General features: G+C 46.0%; 1 protein-coding gene across 2 annotated transcripts in view; it reads left to right on the plus strand.

Moving 5' to 3' along the window:
* Positions 1 to 21,472, plus strand: part of LOC137429612 (transcriptional repressor NF-X1) — a 79,951-nt gene that overhangs the window by 44,591 nt on the left and 13,888 nt on the right. For both annotated transcript variants that reach the window (XM_068119671.2, XM_068119672.2), the window contains exons 15-20: positions 1,838 to 1,914; positions 2,941 to 3,180; positions 14,736 to 14,812; positions 16,993 to 17,091; positions 18,059 to 18,100; positions 18,539 to 18,625. In XM_068119671.2, coding sequence (XP_067975772.2) covers positions 1,838 to 1,914; positions 2,941 to 3,180; positions 14,736 to 14,812; positions 16,993 to 17,091; positions 18,059 to 18,100; positions 18,539 to 18,625 — 622 coding nt within the window. The remainder of the gene's footprint in view (positions 1 to 1,837; positions 1,915 to 2,940; positions 3,181 to 14,735; positions 14,813 to 16,992; positions 17,092 to 18,058; positions 18,101 to 18,538; positions 18,626 to 21,472) is intronic.

The following is a 21,472-nucleotide window of genomic DNA, read 5'->3' on the forward strand; positions in this document are numbered from 1 at the left end:
TTCACGTGACTGTATATATATATATGTTGTTACGGAATCCAACGTCGGCCTTCCCCACTTACAAGCGGGGATTAATCCCCTAGCTTATGACTGACCGACGTGGGTCCCTGTGGCTGTACAGCGACCTCTGGAAAGGCCGGTGGCACAGCCCCGTTTGTACCGCGGACAGATGTTAATTGCCGAGCGGTTTTAAAGCAACCGCGGCACGAACTATTAACAATGACTAGACCCGATTCCTGAACGTTGGCCAAATCGTGCCACAGGTTTTCAATGAGGGGAAAAAGACAGCAACGACGGATGTAGAGGAAAGAAAGGGCAAAGGGTAAGAAATACAAATATGATTTATTTACTATTTACACAATTGAAAGCAACCAAGGAGTAGGAAAAGATAATAAAATAAAAACAGAAGAAGAAGCGGACACAGTGAAAATTCTAGCTTATCTATTACAGTCTTAATTAACCCAGGGACAGAACAAACAAAGACAGACTCACATGGGGAATTGCAGAGTGGATTGGCTGGAAGGAGGAATGGGAAGGCCCTGGCCACTGTAGGCGTCGAGGTCCGGCTCCAGGAGTCGACTCGCGTTCTTGGCGGAAAAACCTTGGTGTCTCCAACGCCACTCTCGTTCGACACCCTTTGTGCTCCTCCTCAACTCAACTCTCAAAAGGCTCTGCTGTCTCTCTTCACTTCACTCTCCGCCTCACTTCTCTTCACTTCTCCCACTCTCTTTTGTACGCCAACTCGCTTTGTCACGGCAACTCAATCAACTTCCTTCCGTTTCTCTGACGCAACTCAACTTGTCAAAAGGCTTTCCGTATCTCTTCTTTCAGCCACCAACAACCAACTCTCTTCCCTGACGCATATGCGCACGCGTTTTTTATATCGCCCCCCGGCGATCAAGCCGCCGGCCGCTAGGACACGCCCATCGGTGAGCTCGCCTCGGCCCTGATTGGTCGCGAGGGCTCACCGACCCCGCCCTTAGGGGAGGCGTTAGCAAGGCCCACACCTTGTCCCCGGCGCTGGGCCGACTCCTCTACCACCTTCTGCTCCGAGATGACCTCGTGGCTAATGGAGTCGCGGTGAAAACCGCCAAGCAGCTGCGGCGAAAACCACAAGCCCAAAGAAACAGCGGAATGCAGCAAACCGCGCAGAGGAATTTGGTAATGCAGCTGACAAAAGGGGAATCCAATGGAGGTTCTGGGGAAATTGAAAGGGGATACTACCTATTCCACTTCGGTGCAATGCAGTATTAGTTAATGGACGACATAGCCTGAACCTAATACACAGAATAAGGAAATAACTACCAACAAGGAGGAAATCTATGATTGGCTACGTGATTGTATATGACCTAACTAAGGGACGCCCTTTGACCTTTATACACAACAACTGGAGGAAGGAGGGTGATATTTTACAACACAAAAAAAACACCATTCTCAAATTCATAACAATATATATATATATATTAGACTATTGCTGCATGGATCCTGACCAACAGGAAATGCCTATCATACATTAACCTGTCTGCGGTACGCTAAACAGTTCTCGGAGCAGCCAGGAGCAATTTAATTCATTAATTAAATAAAAAAGGCTCTGCTTTTTATAGACCAGTCCACTCCCCCCTCCCCAGAAAGGGAACAGCAGAGCCATGTGAAAAGTATTTATTATATACAGTAGCAGCACATCCAACTTCATTCAATTCCCAGTAATTTTTGTGGAGGCAGCCATGTTTTTCCTTCGTGGGTCGATGAACTGGCTGTGAAATACCCTTTTTATTTTCTTTGCAGGTGTGCTATTTCTTTGGCATTTTGTTACTGACATAACGCATTGTGTCCACAGTATACCACACGTGCCACAGTGACGTGTGTCCACCCTGTACATACCTCACGCAGAAATGGTGCATGGGACAGCATGAGGTAAGCCCTTCTATCACAGGAAGGGATTGGTAGTGAAGTTCTTGCACACATTACGGTGCTACAGGAGTTATGGTTCATTTTGGGTTTGCTGATTCATGTGGGTATGTCTAACTTGTTACCAGTCTACCCAAATCCAGTTTAACGAGTAACAACTGGGCTGTGAAACAAAAAGCAAGAGTCCCTGAAATTGTGAAATGATCACAAGGCCTCAAGTTTTATTTTGGTCTTTTTGCTGGCCCACATCAGTTTATGATCAAGGAACAACTACATTTTAATTGAATGTTATGTTTTGAACATGAATCAGAAAACAAACCAGTCGATTAACAGTATTTTAGCTCTGAATTTGTCCGGAACTCACATGCGCAGAGAGGAATGAGATAATATTTTTTACTCTGTCCACCTGTCCGGCAGTCAAACGAAATTGAAAATGGTTCCAAAGAGAAAACTTGCTGTTTTTAAGGACGTCATAAAGGACACAAACAACAGGCACGAATAACTAATGCAGCATGTAAAATAATGTGGTGTATAAGACGCTGCATCAATGGCGGTAAACTTTCGGAATTCTTTTTTTTTTAATACCGCCTTTATAATTTGTACGTATTTTTTAATTAAATTATATATTTGAACACAGTAGAACACAAATCACCTAATCACTCCCAAAAACCTCCAATTTAGCAGTACTTGGGCATGTTAAATAAGGTGTTGTATAAGACCAGCAATATGTGTGTGTGTGTTTGTGTCAGCTCTATTACGAGCCTTTACCCATGTATAATAAATAAATAAATAAGCAAAAACAAATGGTACTAAAGTGCTGGTTTATTTTATTATACGACCTTTAAAATCATTATGTTATTTCAATTCAATTGTATACCTGAACAATGCATGGGGTAAGGTGTTCTATGAACTCTCGAGTTGTATTGTTGTGATTGTTGTTCTGATATTCATGTTTTCATTACCTGTTCAGTTTGATGACCTTTTCTGCCTGTGCTGTTACTACATGAGAGGTTGACCCGTTGTATTATTAAGCTCCGTCAGAACATCCCCTGCCATTTGATGGACATCTCCTGTGGCCTTCCATGCTGCAAACCCTTGCCATGTGGTCTCCACACGTGTCAGCGGCAATGCCATCGGGGGCCTTGTCACGTTACCGGGGAGACGCCAAAGTGCCGGCAACCCTGCCCTTTGCCTCGGGACGCCTGTGGTCACCCATGTGGAGCTCCCTGCCATGCTGGTGGACCTTGTCCTCGGATTTCATGCAAGACAGAGGTGAGAACAAGTAAGGGAAGCAGTGGGAGTGGGAAAGACGTGAAGAGAAGGTAAAACAGAGACCTACTCTAACATAATTTACTGTGATGAGGGGTCCACATTTGGCTAACTAAATGTAGCGGGTTCCATATTTATGTGTTCATGAAGGTGTGAAGTATGCATCCTGGCATATTTGAGTGAGGAAGAAGAATTGAAGTGACATCAGGTTGCTGTATTGAATAAGAACACTGGCCCTGGTGATGATCAACTTATTTCAAGAAGGAAGGGTTGTGACACTTTCAAGAAAGGTGTCGCTTTTCAAGAGGAAGAAGAGTGTGCCTCTTTGATACCTATGGGAGAGTTTTTTTTTTACGTTGCCGGAGGCATTATGTTTTCAGGTTGTCTGTCCAGCTGTCCATCCGTGAAAGGTTTTCGTTACCGCGATAACTTAAGAACGGGGTGAGTTGTGATGGGGGTGAGTTGCTTGAAGGATGAAGTGGGACAAATCGTTGTCGACCCAGATGGAATTAAAGGAAGATGGAAAAGATATATGGAAATGCTGTTGAATACAGAGAATGAATGGGATGGCAACATAGAGAGTAACCCAGTTTTAGGACCGGCAGAGAAGATAACTACGGCATCCGGCCGTAAAACATTGCTTCAAAAAGGGAACCGAAAAACAACAACAACCACGGTTCCCGAAAAAGGCCAACCCCCGCTTTGCGGGGAAAAATGGCCTCTAAAGGTGGTTTTTTTTTTTTTAGAGAAGATAACTGAGAAGGAAGTTGAGGAAGCGATAAAAGCAATGAAGGGTAGAAAGGCGGGAGGGCCGACGGGAGTTGTGGGAGATATGTTGAAGGCAGCAGGAAGTTGGGGTGTGAAGAGAATGACAGAGATCTGTAATCTGGTGGTGAAAGAAGGCCGCATTCCAGTGGATTGGGAACTGAGTACCCTCGTCCCTCTATACAAGGGGAAAGGTGACCCTCTGGAGTGTGGCTCGTACCGAGCGATAAAGTTATTGGAGCATGGAATGAAGGTATTGGAAAGGGTGTTGGAGAGGAGGATAAGGAAGAAAGTGAAGATCGACGAAATGCAGTTTGGATTCATGCCAGGAAGAGGAACGACAGACGCGCTTTTCATTGTGAGGCAGTTGCAGGAGAAGTACATGGAGAAGAGGAAGAAGTTGTTTCTTGGGTTTGTTGATCTGGAGAAAGCATTCGATCGGATTCCACGCAAAGTATTGACATGGGCATTGAGGAAGTTAGGAGTGGAGGAATGGTTGATCAGAGTAGTGATGGCAATGTATAAAAGAGCGCGCACAGCTGTAAGGACGAAGGACGGGAACAGTGGTGAGTTTGAGGTGAAGGTGGGAGTGCATCAGGGGTCGGTACTAAGTCCACTACTATTTGTAGCTGTGATGGAGGTGCTGGCTCAGAACGTAAAGGAGGGTTTACCGTGGGAGTTGTTGTATGCAGATGATCTGGTGTTGATTGCGGAAAGTATGGATGGACTGAAGGAAAAGATGAACACGTGGAAGGAATGTATGGAGACAAAAGGTCTGAAGGTGAATATCGGAAAGACGAAGGTGATGGCAAGTGGTAAAGCATGTGGTGAGGTGGAAAGAACTGGGAAGTGGCCCTGTGCTGTGTGTAGGAAAGGTGTCGGAGTGAACTCCATTCAGTGTACAATGTGCGCTGAGTGGGTTCATCAAAAATGTAGTGGTCTGAGAGGGTCATTAACCAGTGTGGCAGCTACATTCAAATGTAAGGTGTGCACAGAGGGAGCTGCAGATGGAGGAAATGTTGAGTTGGATCTTGGAGACGGCGTGAAGCTGGAAGGTGTGAAAACATTTTGCTACCTCGGAGACATGCTGAATGGAGAAGGTGGATCAGACTCGGCAACGGTTGCTCGAGTGAGATGTGCATGGAAGAAGTTTCGGGAATTGAGTGGCGTGCTGATGATGAGGGGAGTGTCGTTGAAGCTGAAGGGAAAGGTGTATGCTGCATGTGTGAGAAGTGTTATGATTTATGGGAGCGAGACATGGGTAATGAACGTAGAGCAGCAATGAAGGTTGGAAAGGGTGGAAATGCGAATGGTTCGACAGATGTGCGGAGTAACGTTGAGAGAGAGGAAGACAAATGATGAATTGCGAAAGATGATGGGAATAGAGCCTGTGATTGATGCTGTGAAGAGGAACAGGTTGAGATGGTTTGGTCATGTGTTGAGGAAGGATGAAAGTGACTGGTTGAGAAGAGTGATGGAAATGAATGTAGAAGGAAGTAGGAGACGGGGAAGACCGAGAAAGACTTGGCTAACGATGGTGGAAGAAGAAATGCGGGCAAGGGGGTTAACAAGGAGAGATGCAGAAAATAGGGCAAAATGGAGAAGATTGCCATGGGGACCGCAAGGCTAACCCCCGCTCTAGCAGGGAAAATGGCCTTTAAAATGCATGTTGTTGTTGATAACTTAAGAACGGCTGAAGGGATCTTAGTCAAACTTGTTGCAAGTATGTTTATTGAGGTAAAAATGAACTGATTCGATTTTGGGGTCAAGGTCAAAGGCCAAAGGTCAGAGGTTATGTTAGGTAAAATTCCTGTTACTGCGATAACTTGTGAACCAGTGATGGGATTCTGACCAAATTTGGCACAGTTATGTATGGTACAGCCTGGTGTTGGCTTAGCGGTTAGGGTGCTGGCTTGGGATCCGAGGATCCTGGGTTTGAATCCCGGTCGATCGCTGAATTAACACCAGGGGGGTTGACTCAGCCTGTCATCCTTCCGAGGTCGGCAAATTGAGTACCAGCTTGCTGGGATGAATATAATAATAATAATAATTCATTTATTTTCTAAAGCGCTTTTCCAGAAGCCCAAAGGCGCTTTGACAGAGTGCAAAACATAATGCATAACAAAACATGAAAGCAACAATTGCAAAAAGACAAGAATCAATAGGGAAATATTTAAAGCAAAAGGAGGGAGAAGGAGAAGTGATAGTCAGGGGTTAAATGCTGTGGGTTGAATGTCGAATGCAGTGCTGAACAGGTAGGTCTTGAGTGATGTTTTGAATGTGGTGAGTGAGGAGGAGTCTCTGATGGTGTGAGGTAGTGAGTTCCAGAGGGTGGGAGCAGCGATGGAGAAGGCCCTGTACCCCCAGGATCTGAATTTGGTCCGGATGGGGGGGGGGGGGGGTCAGGAGGTTGGTACCAGCAGAGCGGAGATTGCGGGTGGGAGTGTGTCTGGAGAGGAGGTCAGCCAGGTAGGATGGGGCCAGGTTATGGAGGGCTTTGTAGGTCAAGAGGAGGATTTTGTACTGGATTCTCTGGGAGATGGGGAGCCAGTGAAGCTTGTAAAGGACGGGGGTGATGTGGTCACGGGTCCGGGAATGGGTGAGTAGACGGGCAGCGGAGTTCTGAATGTATTGGAGTTTATTGGTGATTGTTGAGGGTGAACCATAGAGGAGGCTATTGCAGTAGTCCAGACGGGAGGTGATGAAGGCGTGGATGAGGGTTTCTGCAGCCGTGGAGGAGAGGGATGAGCGGAGACGGGCGATGTTTTTCAGGTGAAAGAAGGCTGTCTTTGTGATCTGTTTAGTGTATTTGTCGAAGGAGAGGGTTTGGTCAAAGATGACGCCAAGATTCCGGATGAGAGGGGAGGTGGATACTGGGATACCGTCGATGTTGAGGGCAAAGTTATGGGTGGATTTTGTGAGCGTTTTTGGGCCAATGATGATTATTTCAGATTTATCACAGTTAAGTTTGAGGAAGTTGATTTGAAGCCAGGATTTTATTTCAGAGATGCAGTTTGTCAGGATAGAGTGGGTGTCGGTGGAGACGGACTTGGTGGAGATGAAAAGCTGGATGTCATCGGCGAAGCAGTGGAATTGGAGACCATGACGACGGATTAAGTGACCGAGGGGGGACAGGTAAAGGATGAAGAGGAGGGGGCCAAGAACTGAACCTTGGGGGACACCTTGGGGGAGGGGAGCAGTGGGGGATTTGCAGTTATTGATGGAGATGAACTGGCGTCTGTCAGAGAGGTATGATTTAATCCAAGAGAGGGCAGTGCCAGTAACGTTAAAGGTGGATTCAAATCGGGTGAGGAGGATGGTGTGATCGATGGTGTCAAAGGCGGCGCTGAGGTCGAGGAGGATGAGAATGTTGAGGTTGCCAGCGTCAGAGGAGAGGAGAAGGTCGTTGGTGATTTTGAGGAGAGCAGTTTCAGTACTGTGGTTGGAGCGGAATCCGGATTGGAATGTTTCATACAGGTTATTGGCAGAGAGGTGATGTTTGAGTTGAGTGGCTACAGCGCGTTCCAAAACTTTCGACAGAAAGGGTAGGTTGGAGATGGGTCTGAAGTTGTTTAGGGTGTCAGGGTTTAGACCAGGTTTTTTTAGAATGGGGGTAACAGCAGCAATTTTGAGGGATGGTGGGACGATGCCTGTAGACAGGGAGGAGTTTATTGTTGCAATGATAAGTGGAGAGAGAGCAGGGAGGGAGGCCTTGACAAAGCTGGAGGGGATGGGGTCAAGAGTGCAGGTGGCAGTTTTCATTCCTATGAGGAGTTCAGAGAGGTCAGTAGGGGAGACCGGGGAGAATTGAGACAGGGGAAGGCAGGATAAGGGGGGGCAGGTGGTTGGAGGGGGAGCGGGTGCGGCGGTGGTCAAGCTGTTGTAGATGTTGTCAATTTTGCGTTGGAAGAAAGAAAGGAAGGAGATGCAGTTGTCTACTGTGAATGACTGGGTGGTGGTGTCCAGGGGGCGGAGGAGTTTGTTTATTGTCGAGAAGAGTGCTTTTGGGTTTCCGGAGCCAGAGTGGATAATTTGAGAGTAGTAGGCGGAGCGGGCGTGGGAGAGGGCATCTTTGTAGTGTTGTAGGTGGTCCTTGTAGGCTTGGGAGTGAACTGTGAGACCTGTTTTGTTGCGGAGTCTTTCAAGTTGGCGAGCACGAGTTTTCATCAGGTGGAGTTCAGGGGTAAACCAGGGAGCAGAATGGGTGAAAGAAACTGTTTTGGTTTTTACAGGCGCAAGCTGGTCAAGGCAGGAGGAGAGAGTGTGGTTGTAGTAGTCAGTGAGGTCGGAAGGGGTGTGGAGGTCAATAAAGGGAGAAGTGGACATTTTTTCAGAGAGGGTGGATGAGAATGAGGTAGGTGAAAGAGCATTTAGCTTACGGAAGTTGATAGTGCGATAATGTCTTGGTGTTGGGGTGGGGATGTTGATGGTCATAGTGATGGCTAAGTGGTCAGAGAGGGTGAGGTCGGAGCCAGAGAGATTTTTTTTTTTTTTTTTTTTTTTTTTTTGTATACAAGATCGAGGCTCGTGAAAGAGCGAACATTAATCACACAGAAAAGACAAACAGACACACAAAACAAATAACATCGGGAGCGGTAGACAAGATGGGGAGAGAGGGGGAAGGACACAAACACAACATTTGAGAGCAGGGACCGAGAGACATGGAGACATGGAGACATCGAGAGAACTGTGGGAGGGAGAGGGCTTTGGGGGGAAGGCATGGGAAGGGGGGGGGGGGGGGTGGGAGAGGTATAAAACATATGGACACTGCCAAGACTTCCAGGAAAGAAGTTGGAATTTCAAACAAGGTGGATCTGGGGTGAATTAGTGGGGGTAGAAAAGATCAAGGTTTTGGATGGGGGAAGATAAGAGATGGTGGTGAACAGCTGTTTTGAAGACCTGGAGGGAGGAGTGTGATTGAAGTGAGTGTGGGAGTTTGTTCCAGAGGCGGGAGAAAAGAGGTATGAAAGAGTGAAGGTGAGCAGAGAGCCGAGATTTCGGCAGTTTAACCATCAGAGGGTGGCTGGCAGATCTTGTGCGACCTGTAGGAATATTTGGGGGACAGAGCACAAAGAGAGCTGGGGGAGCAAGGCCAGAGAGGAGTCGGTAGAAGACAGAAAGACCACCTACCTGCCTGTGGTGAGTGAGTGAAAGGCCCTCAGAGATAGCTTCATCGCGGGAGATTCCAATGATTCTGAAAGCTTTGGATTCAACAGCGTGAAGCCGAGCCAGGTGTGAGGCAGGAGCACCAGCCCATAGGGGAGAACAGTATTCCATTGAGCTGCGGATGAAAGCCTTGTATGTGGTGAGGAGCTCAGGTGTGCCTAGGAAGGACTTCGCACGACGGAGGATGCCCAGTCGGCGACTGGCTTTGGAGGCCAGCTTGGAAATGTGGTTTTCCCAAGAAAGATCATGGCAGATGGTGAGACCCAAAAGCTTGAGCGACAGAACTTCTTGGAGAGGATTGTTGAGAAAGTAGATGGGAGGGTTGTCCAGTCGATCTTTTCGGAGAGACATAGTAAGAGTGTGAGATTTGTCAGGATTGAAAGACATGTTCCACATGTTTGACCAGTCTGTGATTTTGTCCAGGTCTTCAGAGAGTGAGGAGGCTGCAGACTGCCGATCTGAGGGAAGAGGAATGGAGCGGCAGAGAGTGGAGTCATCAGCAAAGAGATACAGAGGATTTTCCAGAGAGTCGGAGAGATCATTGATAAAGACTAGAAAAAGCACAGGGCCCAGCACACTGCCTTGGGGAACTCCAGCCTGAACGGGAAGGGGAGATGAGAGAAATCCATTCAGGGCCACACGTTGACTACGACCAGAGAGGAAGTCCGCAAGCCATGCATGGAGATTTCCATGGATACCATAGGAGGAGAGTTTGGTGAGCAGAGCTGGGTGCCAGACCGTATCGAAGGCACGTGATATGTCAAGGGAGACAGCTCTGATTTCCTGTTTGGCATTGAGGACCTCCATCCATTGTTGAGACAGCAGAAGCAGCATGTCCAGAGTAGAGTGACCTGGTCTGAAACCAAATTGATGATCAGAGATCAAGCCATTGGAGAAGAGGAAAGATTTCATATCCGAAGCAATGATGGATTCCATGACTTTGCTGATAATTGGGAGCAGGCTGATTGGTCTGTAGTTGCAAGGATCTGTTTTTGCACCTTTTTTGTGTAAAGCGGTAATGTTTGCTGATTTCCAGGATGCTGGCAGATGACCTTGAGCAAAAGATAGGGTGAAAAGAACAGAGAGAGGGTGAGATAGAGCAGCAGAGCAGGATTTTAGGACCCGTGGGCTGATGCCATCTGGTCCAGTTGCAGAATCAGAGTCGAGGTTTGACAAAAACTCCTCCACCTTGTCAGGAGAGAAGGTCACAGAGTCCAGGAGCAGTTTGGTTCGACTGGGAAAGGTGGGAACAGAGAGAGATGGGTTTGGGACTAAGGATTTTGAGGCAAACACAGAGTTGAGGCATTCGGCTTTGTCACGTGCGATGTCAACTGTGTGGCCATTTGAGGTAAGGGAGGGGATGGAGGGGGAACAAACACCAGAAACGGATTTGACCAGACGCCACCAGGATTTGGAGGAAGGAGACAGGTTTGAGAGTTCATTCTTGAGTGAGGAGAGATAGTGCTTCCTGGCACTCCTGAGGGTAGACACACACTTGTTCCGAGCTTGGTGGAAGGAACTGAGATTGCCTTCAGTTGGATTAGCCTTCCAAGAGGCAAAGGCAAGTTGTTTCAGGGCAACTGCCTCACCACAAGATTCAGTGTACCATGGACGGGAGGAAGGGTAAGACAACTGAAGGCGAGATGGGATAAATCTGTGCATGAGAGAGATCAGTTTGCTTTGGAAGAATTCCCAGGAAGAATTTATGTCAGAGGCAGTGGAGATGGGAGACCAATCCAGACGATTGATGGCTGCTTGAAGACCGTCCCAGTCGGCCTGAGTGAAATGCCAGACTCGTCGACGCTGAGGAGGCTCTCTGAGAATGGCCAGAGAGATGTCCACTTTGACAAGCACATGATCAGAAGAACCGATTGGAGCAGAAGAAGAGCAGCAGACATTAGCAGGGAAGTTGGTCATAACCAAGTCTAGAAGAGAAGATACACCATTGGCTGAGATGGTGCAAAATTAATCCAGTGGAGCAGACAAGGTCCAAAATGTGACCACGGATATGCGTAGGAAAGTTGACATGTTGAGTGAGGTTAAAGCAGGTGAGTAAATCAGTGAAGTCAGTGGTTATTGTGGAGTCAGTGGAGTCCATGTGGATATTGAAATCACCAAGGAGGAGGATTGAGGGGGAGAGGGAACATAGCTGGGTCAGAAAGTAGGAGAAGTCAGACAGGAATAATGGGTGTGGTTTGGGAGGGCGGTAGACGACAGCCATGACTGACTGCGTGCGACCAGAGAGTTTAAAAGCCAGGTATTCAAAGGATGAGGATGAGGCGATGGGGATGAGGCTGGTCCTGATGTCTTGACGGTGGATAACGGCAATTCCACCACCTCGGCCCTCCGAGCGTGGTTTATTGACGTAGGAATATCCATTGGGTGTGGTGAGGTTGAGCGTGTAGTAGTCCAGTGGTTGTTGCCAGGTTTCGGTGAGACAGAGAAAGTCCAGTTTGTTATCCAGGATGTAGTCGTTGAGGATGAGGCATTTGTTGTTGAGGGACCGGGTGTTGAACAGGGTGAGCTTGATGTTGTTTTGAACAGCGGGGATGAATTCAGGTGATTTAGCCAGGGTTCCCAGGCAGGAGATGCGATTTTGTGCGTTGCCGTGACTAGGTGCGCTGGGACGATGAGTGGGAGTGCGCTGAGCCGACCAGAGGACGGGGATGGAGTGACCTGATTGTACATATACAAACTTACGACCGGAGCCACGGTGAATGTACCTGGGTCGTCGGAGGAGTCCATTTGATTTGATGGCAGAGATGCATGATGGGGTGGAGCGGGTATTGAGCAGAAGGAGCCTTGCGGCGGAGTACCGCAGCGCCATGCCAGGCAGGAGCGGAGAGGCGAGCACGAGGCCAAGGTTGAGGAGGTGAAACAATGGTCCCAACGCACGGGAGCAGGCCCAAGGAAACGAAGGAGACGAAGGAGCCAGGTAGGTGAAGCCAGGAGCAGAGTCGGGACCAAGCAGAGGGCAGACAGGAGCAAAGAGACGATCACGAGGCCAAGGTTGATCACGGCAAAGCGGGAAATGCAGCGGCAATCAACCGCCGCCGCTACAAATCAAATGATCCCGGTGTGTATCCCGGCTTAGAATAGGTACACCATATCCCTGCGCATCGTAAGAGGCGACTAAGGGTTGGCGTCAGGAAGGGCATCCGGCCATAAAAACATTGCCTCAAATAGGGAACCATGATTGTCATGGGGCCCGCAAGGCTAACCCCCGCTCTAGCAGGGAAAATGGCCTTAAAACGATCATTCATTCATTCATTCATATGTATGATGTAAAGATGAACGGATTATATTTTGGGGTCAATAGGTCAAAGGTCAAAGTCTAATATGTCTATAACACGAGAATGGCTGAAGTGATCAAATTCAAACTTGGTACAGGTATGTATGATGATGCAAAGATCAACTGATTCGATTTTGGGGGCAAAGGTCAAAGTCCATAATCGGTCTATAACTTGAGAACGGCTGAAATGATCACATTCAAACTTGATACAGGTATGTACAATGATGTAAAGATTAACTGATTAGATTTTGGGGTCAATAGATCAAAGGTTAAAGGTCAAAGTCTGTAATAGGTCTATAACTTGAGAATGTCTAAAGGGATCTAATTCAAACTTGGTACATGTATGTATAATGATGTAAAGAATAACTGATTCAATTTTGGGGGTCCCGGTGTCAAAGGCCAAAGGTCGGGGTTTATGTCAGGTAAAAATGTGAGAACATGTGAACAGCTGAAAGGATTTAAATTAAAACTTGGTACAGATATGTATAATTATGTAAACATGAACTGATTAAATTTTTGGGTCAATAGGTCAAAGGTCAGAGGTCATGTCAGGTAAAAATGTGCTAACTTGGGCACAGCCGAATGGATTTAAACAAACTTGATACAAGTATTATAATGATGTAATAATGTGGGCGCAGGCATATCAGTCGACGTCGTGACGTCGAAGCATGCTGTTCTAGTTTTACTTTCATCTAAACCTTGTAGAGGAGTTTACATACAAATCACAAGCAGGACAAAGACATTGGTCGACATAAATGCACTTTTACATGAATTTGCAAGGACATTCGTAGACAATACTTGCTCTTGCATGAGCCCTGCTCTTTTAAAGGGAAAAAAGTAGACAAATGCATCTATATATATAAAGTAGAGTTGGCCTCTATCTATGATCTCTAAGATCTCGAGAACCCGTGGACGGATTTGCGAGCGGAAAGTACTGTTCGACTCGGGATGGTCCCAGGAATGTCACGGAGACATAAACATTTAAAAAATTTCGGGTTTTAAAATTAGCGTATTATTAGCACTAGCAGAAGAGAGAGGGATTCGAAGGGAGGGAGCGCAGCGCTTCTAGCGCTTCTGACTACAGCACACCTTAAAATTAAAAAAACTTCGGGTCTACAATCTCTAAGATCTCGAGAACCCGTGGACGGATTTGCGAGCGGAAAGTACTGTTCGACTCGGGATGGTCCCAGGAATGTCACGGAGACATAAACATTTAAAAAATTTCGGGTTTTAAAATTAGCGTATTACTAGCAGAAGAGAGAGGGATTCGAAGGGAGGGAGCGCAGCGCTTCTAGCGCTTCTGACTACAGCACACCTTAAAATTAAAAAAACTTCGGGTTTTTAAAATTAGTGTGTTACGCGTAATTAGCGCTAGCAGAAGAGGGAGGGAATCTAAGGGAGGGAGCGCAGTGCTCCCTCCAGCGCTTCTGTTAGCGTAATTAGCGTATTTCGGAACGTTAATTTTTCAACTTCATTATTCGAATGAGTACGTCCCAGAGAACCTTCGTAACGTTAATTTTTCAACTTCATCCGATTGACATGGGACCAACGGCATGTGACAAAGAGTGAAACATACAGGCTACATTTATTTGACGACAATGAGTTCCGACTTCCGACCTCGGTGGGATGACAGGCTGAGTCAACCCCCCTGGTGTGAAGGGGGAGGAGGAGGGGAGGGGGAAGAGAAGGGGAGGGGAACGAGGGGGAAGGGGGATGGGAGGGGGAGGGGGAAGGGGGAAGGGGGAGGGGGAGGGGGAAGGGGGAGGGGAGGGGGGGAGGGGGAAGGGGGAGGGGAGGGGTGGAGGGGAAAGGGGCGGGGAGGGGGAGGGGAGGGGCCCTTCTTCCCCTGGGCACCCCCGCACCCTTCCCTCCCCCCTTCCCCTCCCCCCCTCCCCCCCCTTCCCCCTCCCCCCCATTCCCCTCCCCTCCTCTTCCCCCTCCCCTCCTCCTCCCCCGCTTCCCCCTCCCCCCTCCCCCCCCGCTTCCCCCTCCCCCCTCCCCCCCCCGCTTCCCCCTCCCCCCTCCCCCCCGTTCCCCTCCCCTCCTCTTCCCCCTCCCCTCCTCCTCCCACTCCCGTGCAAAGCCGGGTACCTCTGCTAGTATAATATATGGGTTTGAACCGAGGATCACCACATAAAGAAGTGTCAATGTTTTGTTTCATCAGCATTTCATTTCATTTTTTGTTTTGTGTACCAATAACAACAATAACACAACAGCCGTTTGGTTATTTGTGTGGATATTGCTTTCCTATTGTTGCAATAAGCAGTTGCTGCATAATTGGTTGTACATTTGTTTCCTGCGGGCTTCAATTCACTGGTGCATCTGTTCTGTGCAGGTGACCGTGGTGTGTCCCTGTGCTAACAGGAAGGAAAAGCTCCCTTGTTGGCAGCTCTCGGGAACATCTTACCAAAGGTAGTAGCTGCAACATGGATATTTTGATTCTGACGTACCATATTCTGTTACAGAGCGTCTGTGCTACCGGAGCAGTTTCTTGGCAAGGGTTATGCTTGGTGCTTTGCCATTGCCTTCCCAGCAGTAGTTAGGGCAGGAATTTGTTCAAGGTGCCTGTGAAAGCTCGTCTACTCTTGGTGAAGAACACCGTGGGATCTTTAACGTCCACCAACTAATGCCGGCAGTTGGTCGGCCTGTTTAACGTCAATCTGAGGGACGGCACACACATTGATGAATCATCCTGCCTGTGAAACACTGGGATGATAGTTTATAGCTGGGTTGGGATTCAACTTGGGATTGTTAAAGTGGTGCCTGGAACCATCTTACACTTTCCGTGTCAGGATTGCTGGTCTTACTTTGTGTCTCACTCAAACCATAGCTTCTGGGCTAGCTAGCTTCAACCTCTCTTTCTCGCTAACAAACACCAAATAGTTTTCTTCTCTTTTATTTAAGGCCTGGCCTCTATGAGGGCTATACAGTTCCGTGCCTGGAGCCTCCAACATAAACAAGTACAAAAAGTTTTAATTAAAACAAAAGCCGCGTCGATGTTACACAATGCCTAGATGCAGCTGTGCCTATAACGTCGATGTTATAGGCACAGGACATTCCTATTGATTCGATTACTTGATGTTATTTTTGTGCAAAGTGAAAATATATCTCGGCAATTTCCCGTGTGTGGCGACGAATTTTTAATATATCTCGGCATTTTCCCGTCTGTTATTTCAGGCGGTGTATGACTGACCATGCCGCGATTTAAAAAAATATATATCTCGGCAATTTCCCGTGTGTGGCGACACGTGAACGAAGCTATGCTCCTCTCTCCACATTATTGTGACGACGTATAAATTAAATATGTCATCGTGACGATTGTCATCAAATGGACGAATTTTTAATATATCTCGGCATTTTCCCGTCTGTTATTTCAGGCGGTGTATGACTGACCATGCCGCGATAAAAAAAAAAAAATCTCGGCATTTTCCCGTATGTGGCGACACGTGAACGAAGCTATGCTCCTCTCTCCACATTATTGTGACGACGTATAAATTAAATATTTCATCGTGACGATTGTCATCAAATGGACGAATTTTTAATATATCTCGGCATTTTCCCGTCTGTTATTTCGGGCGGTGTATGACTGACCATGCCACGATTTAAAAAAAAAATATCTCAATGGACTTGAAGTTACAGGCCTTTGAGAATTCATTTCGTTCTACAAAGGGCAACTTTCATCGGATTTTCTTCCCGTTTTTTTTCAACCGAGTCTAAAACTATGTTAGCGACTGTGAAAAATGAAATGATATATCGAATTTGATTTGAAATAAAACTGTGTGAGAGAGGAAGACACCACGGGCCTACAAAACAGGCCTCAAAGCTACGCGAGTTAATAAAATGGTGGATATTTGTTTATATGAAGCCTCTCCCAAAATGGGTGGAGCTATGGTTCCCAGAATGGGTGGAGCTTTGAGGTTTTGTCTTCTCTGCAAGAACAACAACAAGAAGAAGAAGAACAAGAAGAAGAAGAACAACAACAACAGCAGAGGGCACTCTATGAGCAGCGTCTGCGACGCGGCTAAAAAGGCGGTTTGGAGAAGAGTGTGCGTACATCTAGGCCATCCTGCCACCCCAACAATGATTTAGGTTTATTTTATTTTATTACCTCAGCCACTTAAGGTGGGTGGACGTTATGTTTTCACCCCTGTCTGTTTATTTGTCTGTGAACAGGATATCTCACAAAGTTGTGGACGGATTCAAACGAAATTTGGTGGACATGTTGGGTAGGTGACAAGGACAAAATGATTATATTTCAGTGAAGATCCGGATCCGGATCCGGATACTAGAATTTTAAAAGTAATTCTTCTCTATTGAGTGATAGGGTCAAAAACGATACATACGATGATATTTTAAGAACTTGTGGACGGTTATGACAAAACTAGGTGGATGAGCTGGTTAGGCAACAAGAACAAGCCAATTAGATTTTGGTTCAGGTCCAGATGTAGATCCGGCCTATCGGTGGGATACAAAACGTAAACTGTTCAGCCTGGCGTAGGTATGCGCTTTGCCAAGTGGCGTTTTAGTTTACTTATGCAAGTAAGGCGGAATGTCATTCTGTACATTTTAATGTTTTTTTTTTTTTTTTGCAGAGTTGCTACAATTGCACTCGTGAGCAAGATGTCTGAACAGCCTGGAGAGTCTATTGAGCTCCGCAAGTTAGTAACTGGGAAGGAAATCCAGCAATCCAGGTATTAGGGTGAAAGATGGTTTGGTGAAATCGACATTTGCTTTCGTTCGTTATTTATTTTGAGCTTAATGTTGAATCTTTTCTTGTATTTTTTTATTATTATTTTTAGTTTATTGAAGCTGTTTAAGCCTTGATGTTGTTTGGTTGTTGTGACAGTCAAACTTATTCTCATTTGATAGGATTTTTAAAGACAACTTTGCTCCATTTACTACCAATTGATAGTTCCATTGTGATGTCATTCTACATCCGATATGTTGGTTGTCCGCTAATATGGAGGAGAAGGGCTGGAGGCAAGACTTGATTCGTCAAGCACAAAATAGTTTGAAACAGTTTTAGAAGTTGTCACCACAAATTAAACAACAATACATTAGTGATAATCTTTGTACGTTAATTTGTTCATTTAGCATCTCCTCTAAAATGGCAGTCTACAGGAGAACAAAGATTTGGTGACATCTTATTGCTCTTGAGTCGGGGAGTTCATCCATCCGTAGTTCCAGGGGAGTTCACCCATCTGTAGATCCAGGGTAGTTAACCCATCCATGGTTCTGGCGGAGTTAACCTGTCTGTGGCTCCGTGGGAGATAACACGTCTGTGGCTCCGTGGGAGATAACATGTCTATGGCTCCGTGGGAGTTAACCCATTCGTGGCTCCATGGGAGTTAACCCATCTGTTGTTCCGGGGAAGTTAACCTATCCATTGTTCAGGGGGGAGTTAACCCATCTGTGGCTCCAGGGGAATGAACCTGCCATAAGGACGGGTTCGATGCTAGTCAACACATAATTTACCAAAAGGACCTTGTAGTACAAGCTGTGCTGCAGCAAATAAACAATTTTTAAAACTTATCTGCTACTACTTTTGTTGTTTTTCATGGCATCTTTGTTTGCTCGTTCTTTTATTTTTCCCTATTTTGGGCAAACTTGCAATATGTCCATTTGCAGCTTTGTATTTAATTTTTTTTTTTTTACCAGATTGGAATGCACAGAGGAATGTGCGATCTTAGAAAGGAACAGGTGAGTCTTTCAAATGTTTGTTTGTGTTTTCTGGATTAACATCCATCTCACAATGAACTCTCATGAAAAACGTTTTACTGATGAAATAATGATAGAGTTTTGGTGCCCTTGTGGTTAATGGCTGTCATAAACCTCATTCCAGTTAACTATTATCATCAGTAATGATAATTTTAAAACAAAGAGCTGATACTTTAGGTCCCCCGCCTTTTGGGTGGTATGAGGAAGAGATATCTGCAATGTGAAAGCTAAATCTTGAACGGTTACTGAAATATCGTGCACACAAAAGTACATGGACAGATGATCAGTCGGAGCTCATTTTAATGTTCCCTTTCATCTCTAACCTTGTCAGACAGGTGGGTAACAATAATAGTTTATGATGGTGAAACATGATTCCAAGGCGGTACTAAAACAGATCGTACCGTGGTGTGTGTGACTCAGGCGTCTGGTTGAGGCTCTACAGATTGACCCAAATGTGAATCCCTTCAACAAAGCAGGCTACACAGATTTTCTAAAGGAGGAAGCACGGTAAATATTCTTCTCTTTTGAGCTTATAAATGTTTAAAACTGCTCATTAACCTATTTTATCAACAGATGTTTATCTTATAAACGAAAGGGCAGCTCTCTGTTTTTCTAAGAGTCTTTGCTCTAATTTGATTTTGTGCTTGTCAGTCAAAGAAACTTCGAATATATGGTATGATGTACCAATTTGCAATATGACCATCTTTTCCTCACCATCTCTCCAACTATTCCATAACACTGATGAACATATAGGGCATTGATCAACACTCACCCTAATGCATTATTCTGAAACCATCAGGGACCTGCGGAACCCCAAGTCCTCAACCTCCCCCTCCCAACCCTGTGCCATCTTTGCTTTCCTCACCCTTTTCTGCCCCCTCCAACCTCGACTCTGTCCTCCCCTCCTCACCCTCCTCTCACTCAAAGAAGCAAACGAGCATTACCACATCGAAACAGCTGAATATTTAATGCTTTCTCCTCCCTTATCATGCTATCACTGACTTCACAAAAACGGCTATCGAAACAGCTTATACATGGCATGACCCGTCATGGTGTCCTGTCCAACTCGCAATCCCATGAGATGTGTGGAAACATCGTGTAATTGCAACTCTCATGACCATGAGACCCAAAACCAATTATCCTCTTCCTGATGTACAGACTTGGCATTTAATATGGAATATTTTTTTTCCTTGACTTGGGTTTACTTTCTTAACTCAGTATATCAATTTGGTGAGTTTCTTTTACACTTTGGTGATTTATTTGTTAAAAGAACCATGTCACTGATTGTCTGTCGCAGCAAGAAGTCAACAACAGGATTATATCACAGGTGGCATGGCAAAATGTACGGACAGGTGCATTTGATGATTTGTTTCACAGTCGGGTATACAAGGGTTGTTGCGTTCTGTATTAGTGGAAAACAACTGCTGCACGTCTCCAGAAGTTATTGCCGCTTCCTCTGGAGATGGTCCGTCAACTCGACAATGCTGTTTGTCATGGAGTGGTGGCTTTACGAAATTACGGCATGAAACAGCGTGCTATTGCTCGGCAGTATGGCATCACTCAAGTTCGGGTGTCAAAGATCCTGAAACGAAATGCTCAGAGGGGTGTCCCTACTCCAATACCGAGGCCAGGACGTCCCCGCAGAATCACAAGGAGGGATGATCGCCAGCTGCACCGGTTAGTCCGCAATGGCCGAACCAAGTCAGCTAATCGGCTTAGGGCTGAGTGGCAGCAACTGACAAATGTGCCTGTATCCAGAAGGCTAGTCAACCAACGACTGGTTCAAGCAGGCTATCGTGCCAGGCGTCCCCTGAGAAAGCCATGCCTGACCAGACAACACCGCCAGCGCCGATTGCAGTGGGCCAGAGAGCACCGTCAATGGCAGCCAGGACACTGGAATCACGTGATCTTCAGTGACGAGTCTAGATTTCTGGTCTATCGTCAAGATGGCCGTGTCCGAGTGCGCAGACAAGTGCATGAAGCCTACAACAAAGATTGTATAGTGCCAAGAGTCCAGGCTGGAGGTGGTGGGTGACCGTTTGGGCTGCTTTTCATGCAGGGGGCAAAACTGACCTGGTTGTTCTGAATGGAAACCTGAACCAGTTCAAGTACAGGGCCATTCTGGAAGAAACATTGCTTCCATTTGCTCGTGCAGCCTTTCAAGGAAACTTTGTCTTCCAAGATGACAATGCACGGCCTCATCGTGCTCACATGATCCAACACTTTCTTGCTGACCGTGGTGTAGAGCATATGGAGTGGCCTGCCATGTCCCCGGATATGAATCCGATAGAGAACTTGTGGGCAGAATTAACGCGTCAAATCGACCACTTGGACCAGCAGCCGACCTCTGTGCATGAATTGCAGCAGGCTATTGTCACTGCCACTGCACTGCATGGCAAGCGATTCCTGTCCAAACCTTGGCAAATCTCGTGAACAGCATGCCTCAACGTGTACGTGCTCTCCTGAATGTTTGTGTGGGTTACACGAAGTACTGAACTGTAATTTTACTGTCCGTAATCCCAGTCGTAATTTAACTTTTGTTTTTGTTAAAAAAATTTTTGGCTAATATGCAAAATAAAGAGATACTTCTGGAAAACGTACAGAAGTTTAACACAGTACTGTCCATGAATTGAGTTCGATATCAGTTTACTTCACTTTCAAGGATCAATTTATTTGTTTCGAAATGTCAAATGTGGTTTTTGTTTCTTTTAAAGGTCACATTAACAAAATCTAGAATAATTTCAACATAATTCCAATGAACTTTTGGTTCTAAGACATCTTGAAAAGTAAGTTCACCCCCACAAAAAAAATATTCCATAGTAAATGCCAAGTCTGTATATACAGTGCCTATAGAAAGTCTGCACCCCCTTTCAAAATCGTTTCCTTTTGTTGCCTTATAGCCTGGAATTAAAATGCATTAAATCAGACATTTTCCACCTTTATTTACACATCGTAACCCACAACTTCCAATTGAAAAACCAATTCTACAAATTTCAGAAAATTAATTAAAAGTACAAAACTGGAATATCTTGGTTGGATAAGTGTCCACCTCCTTATAATAGCAATTTTAAATTAGCTCAGGTGTAACCAATTACCTTCAAAATCACACACCAAGGTAATTGGCATCCACCTGTGTTAAATTGTAGTGATTCTGATTATTTCAGAATAAAATAAGCTGTTCCTGTAGGTTTCCTCTGCTGGGTAGTGCATTTTACAGCAAAGACTCAACCATGAGCACCAATGAGCTTTCAAAAGATTCCTGTAATATAGTTGTGGAAAGGCACAGATCAGGAAATGGGTATGAAAATATTTCAAAGGCCTTGTATATCCCTTGGAGCACAGTCAAGACAATCA

This window comes from Myxine glutinosa, chromosome 6, assembly GCF_964187855.1.
Source record: "Myxine glutinosa chromosome 6, kmMyxGlut1.1, whole genome shotgun sequence".
In the NCBI taxonomy this organism is placed as follows: domain Eukaryota; kingdom Metazoa; phylum Chordata; class Myxini; order Myxiniformes; family Myxinidae; genus Myxine; species Myxine glutinosa.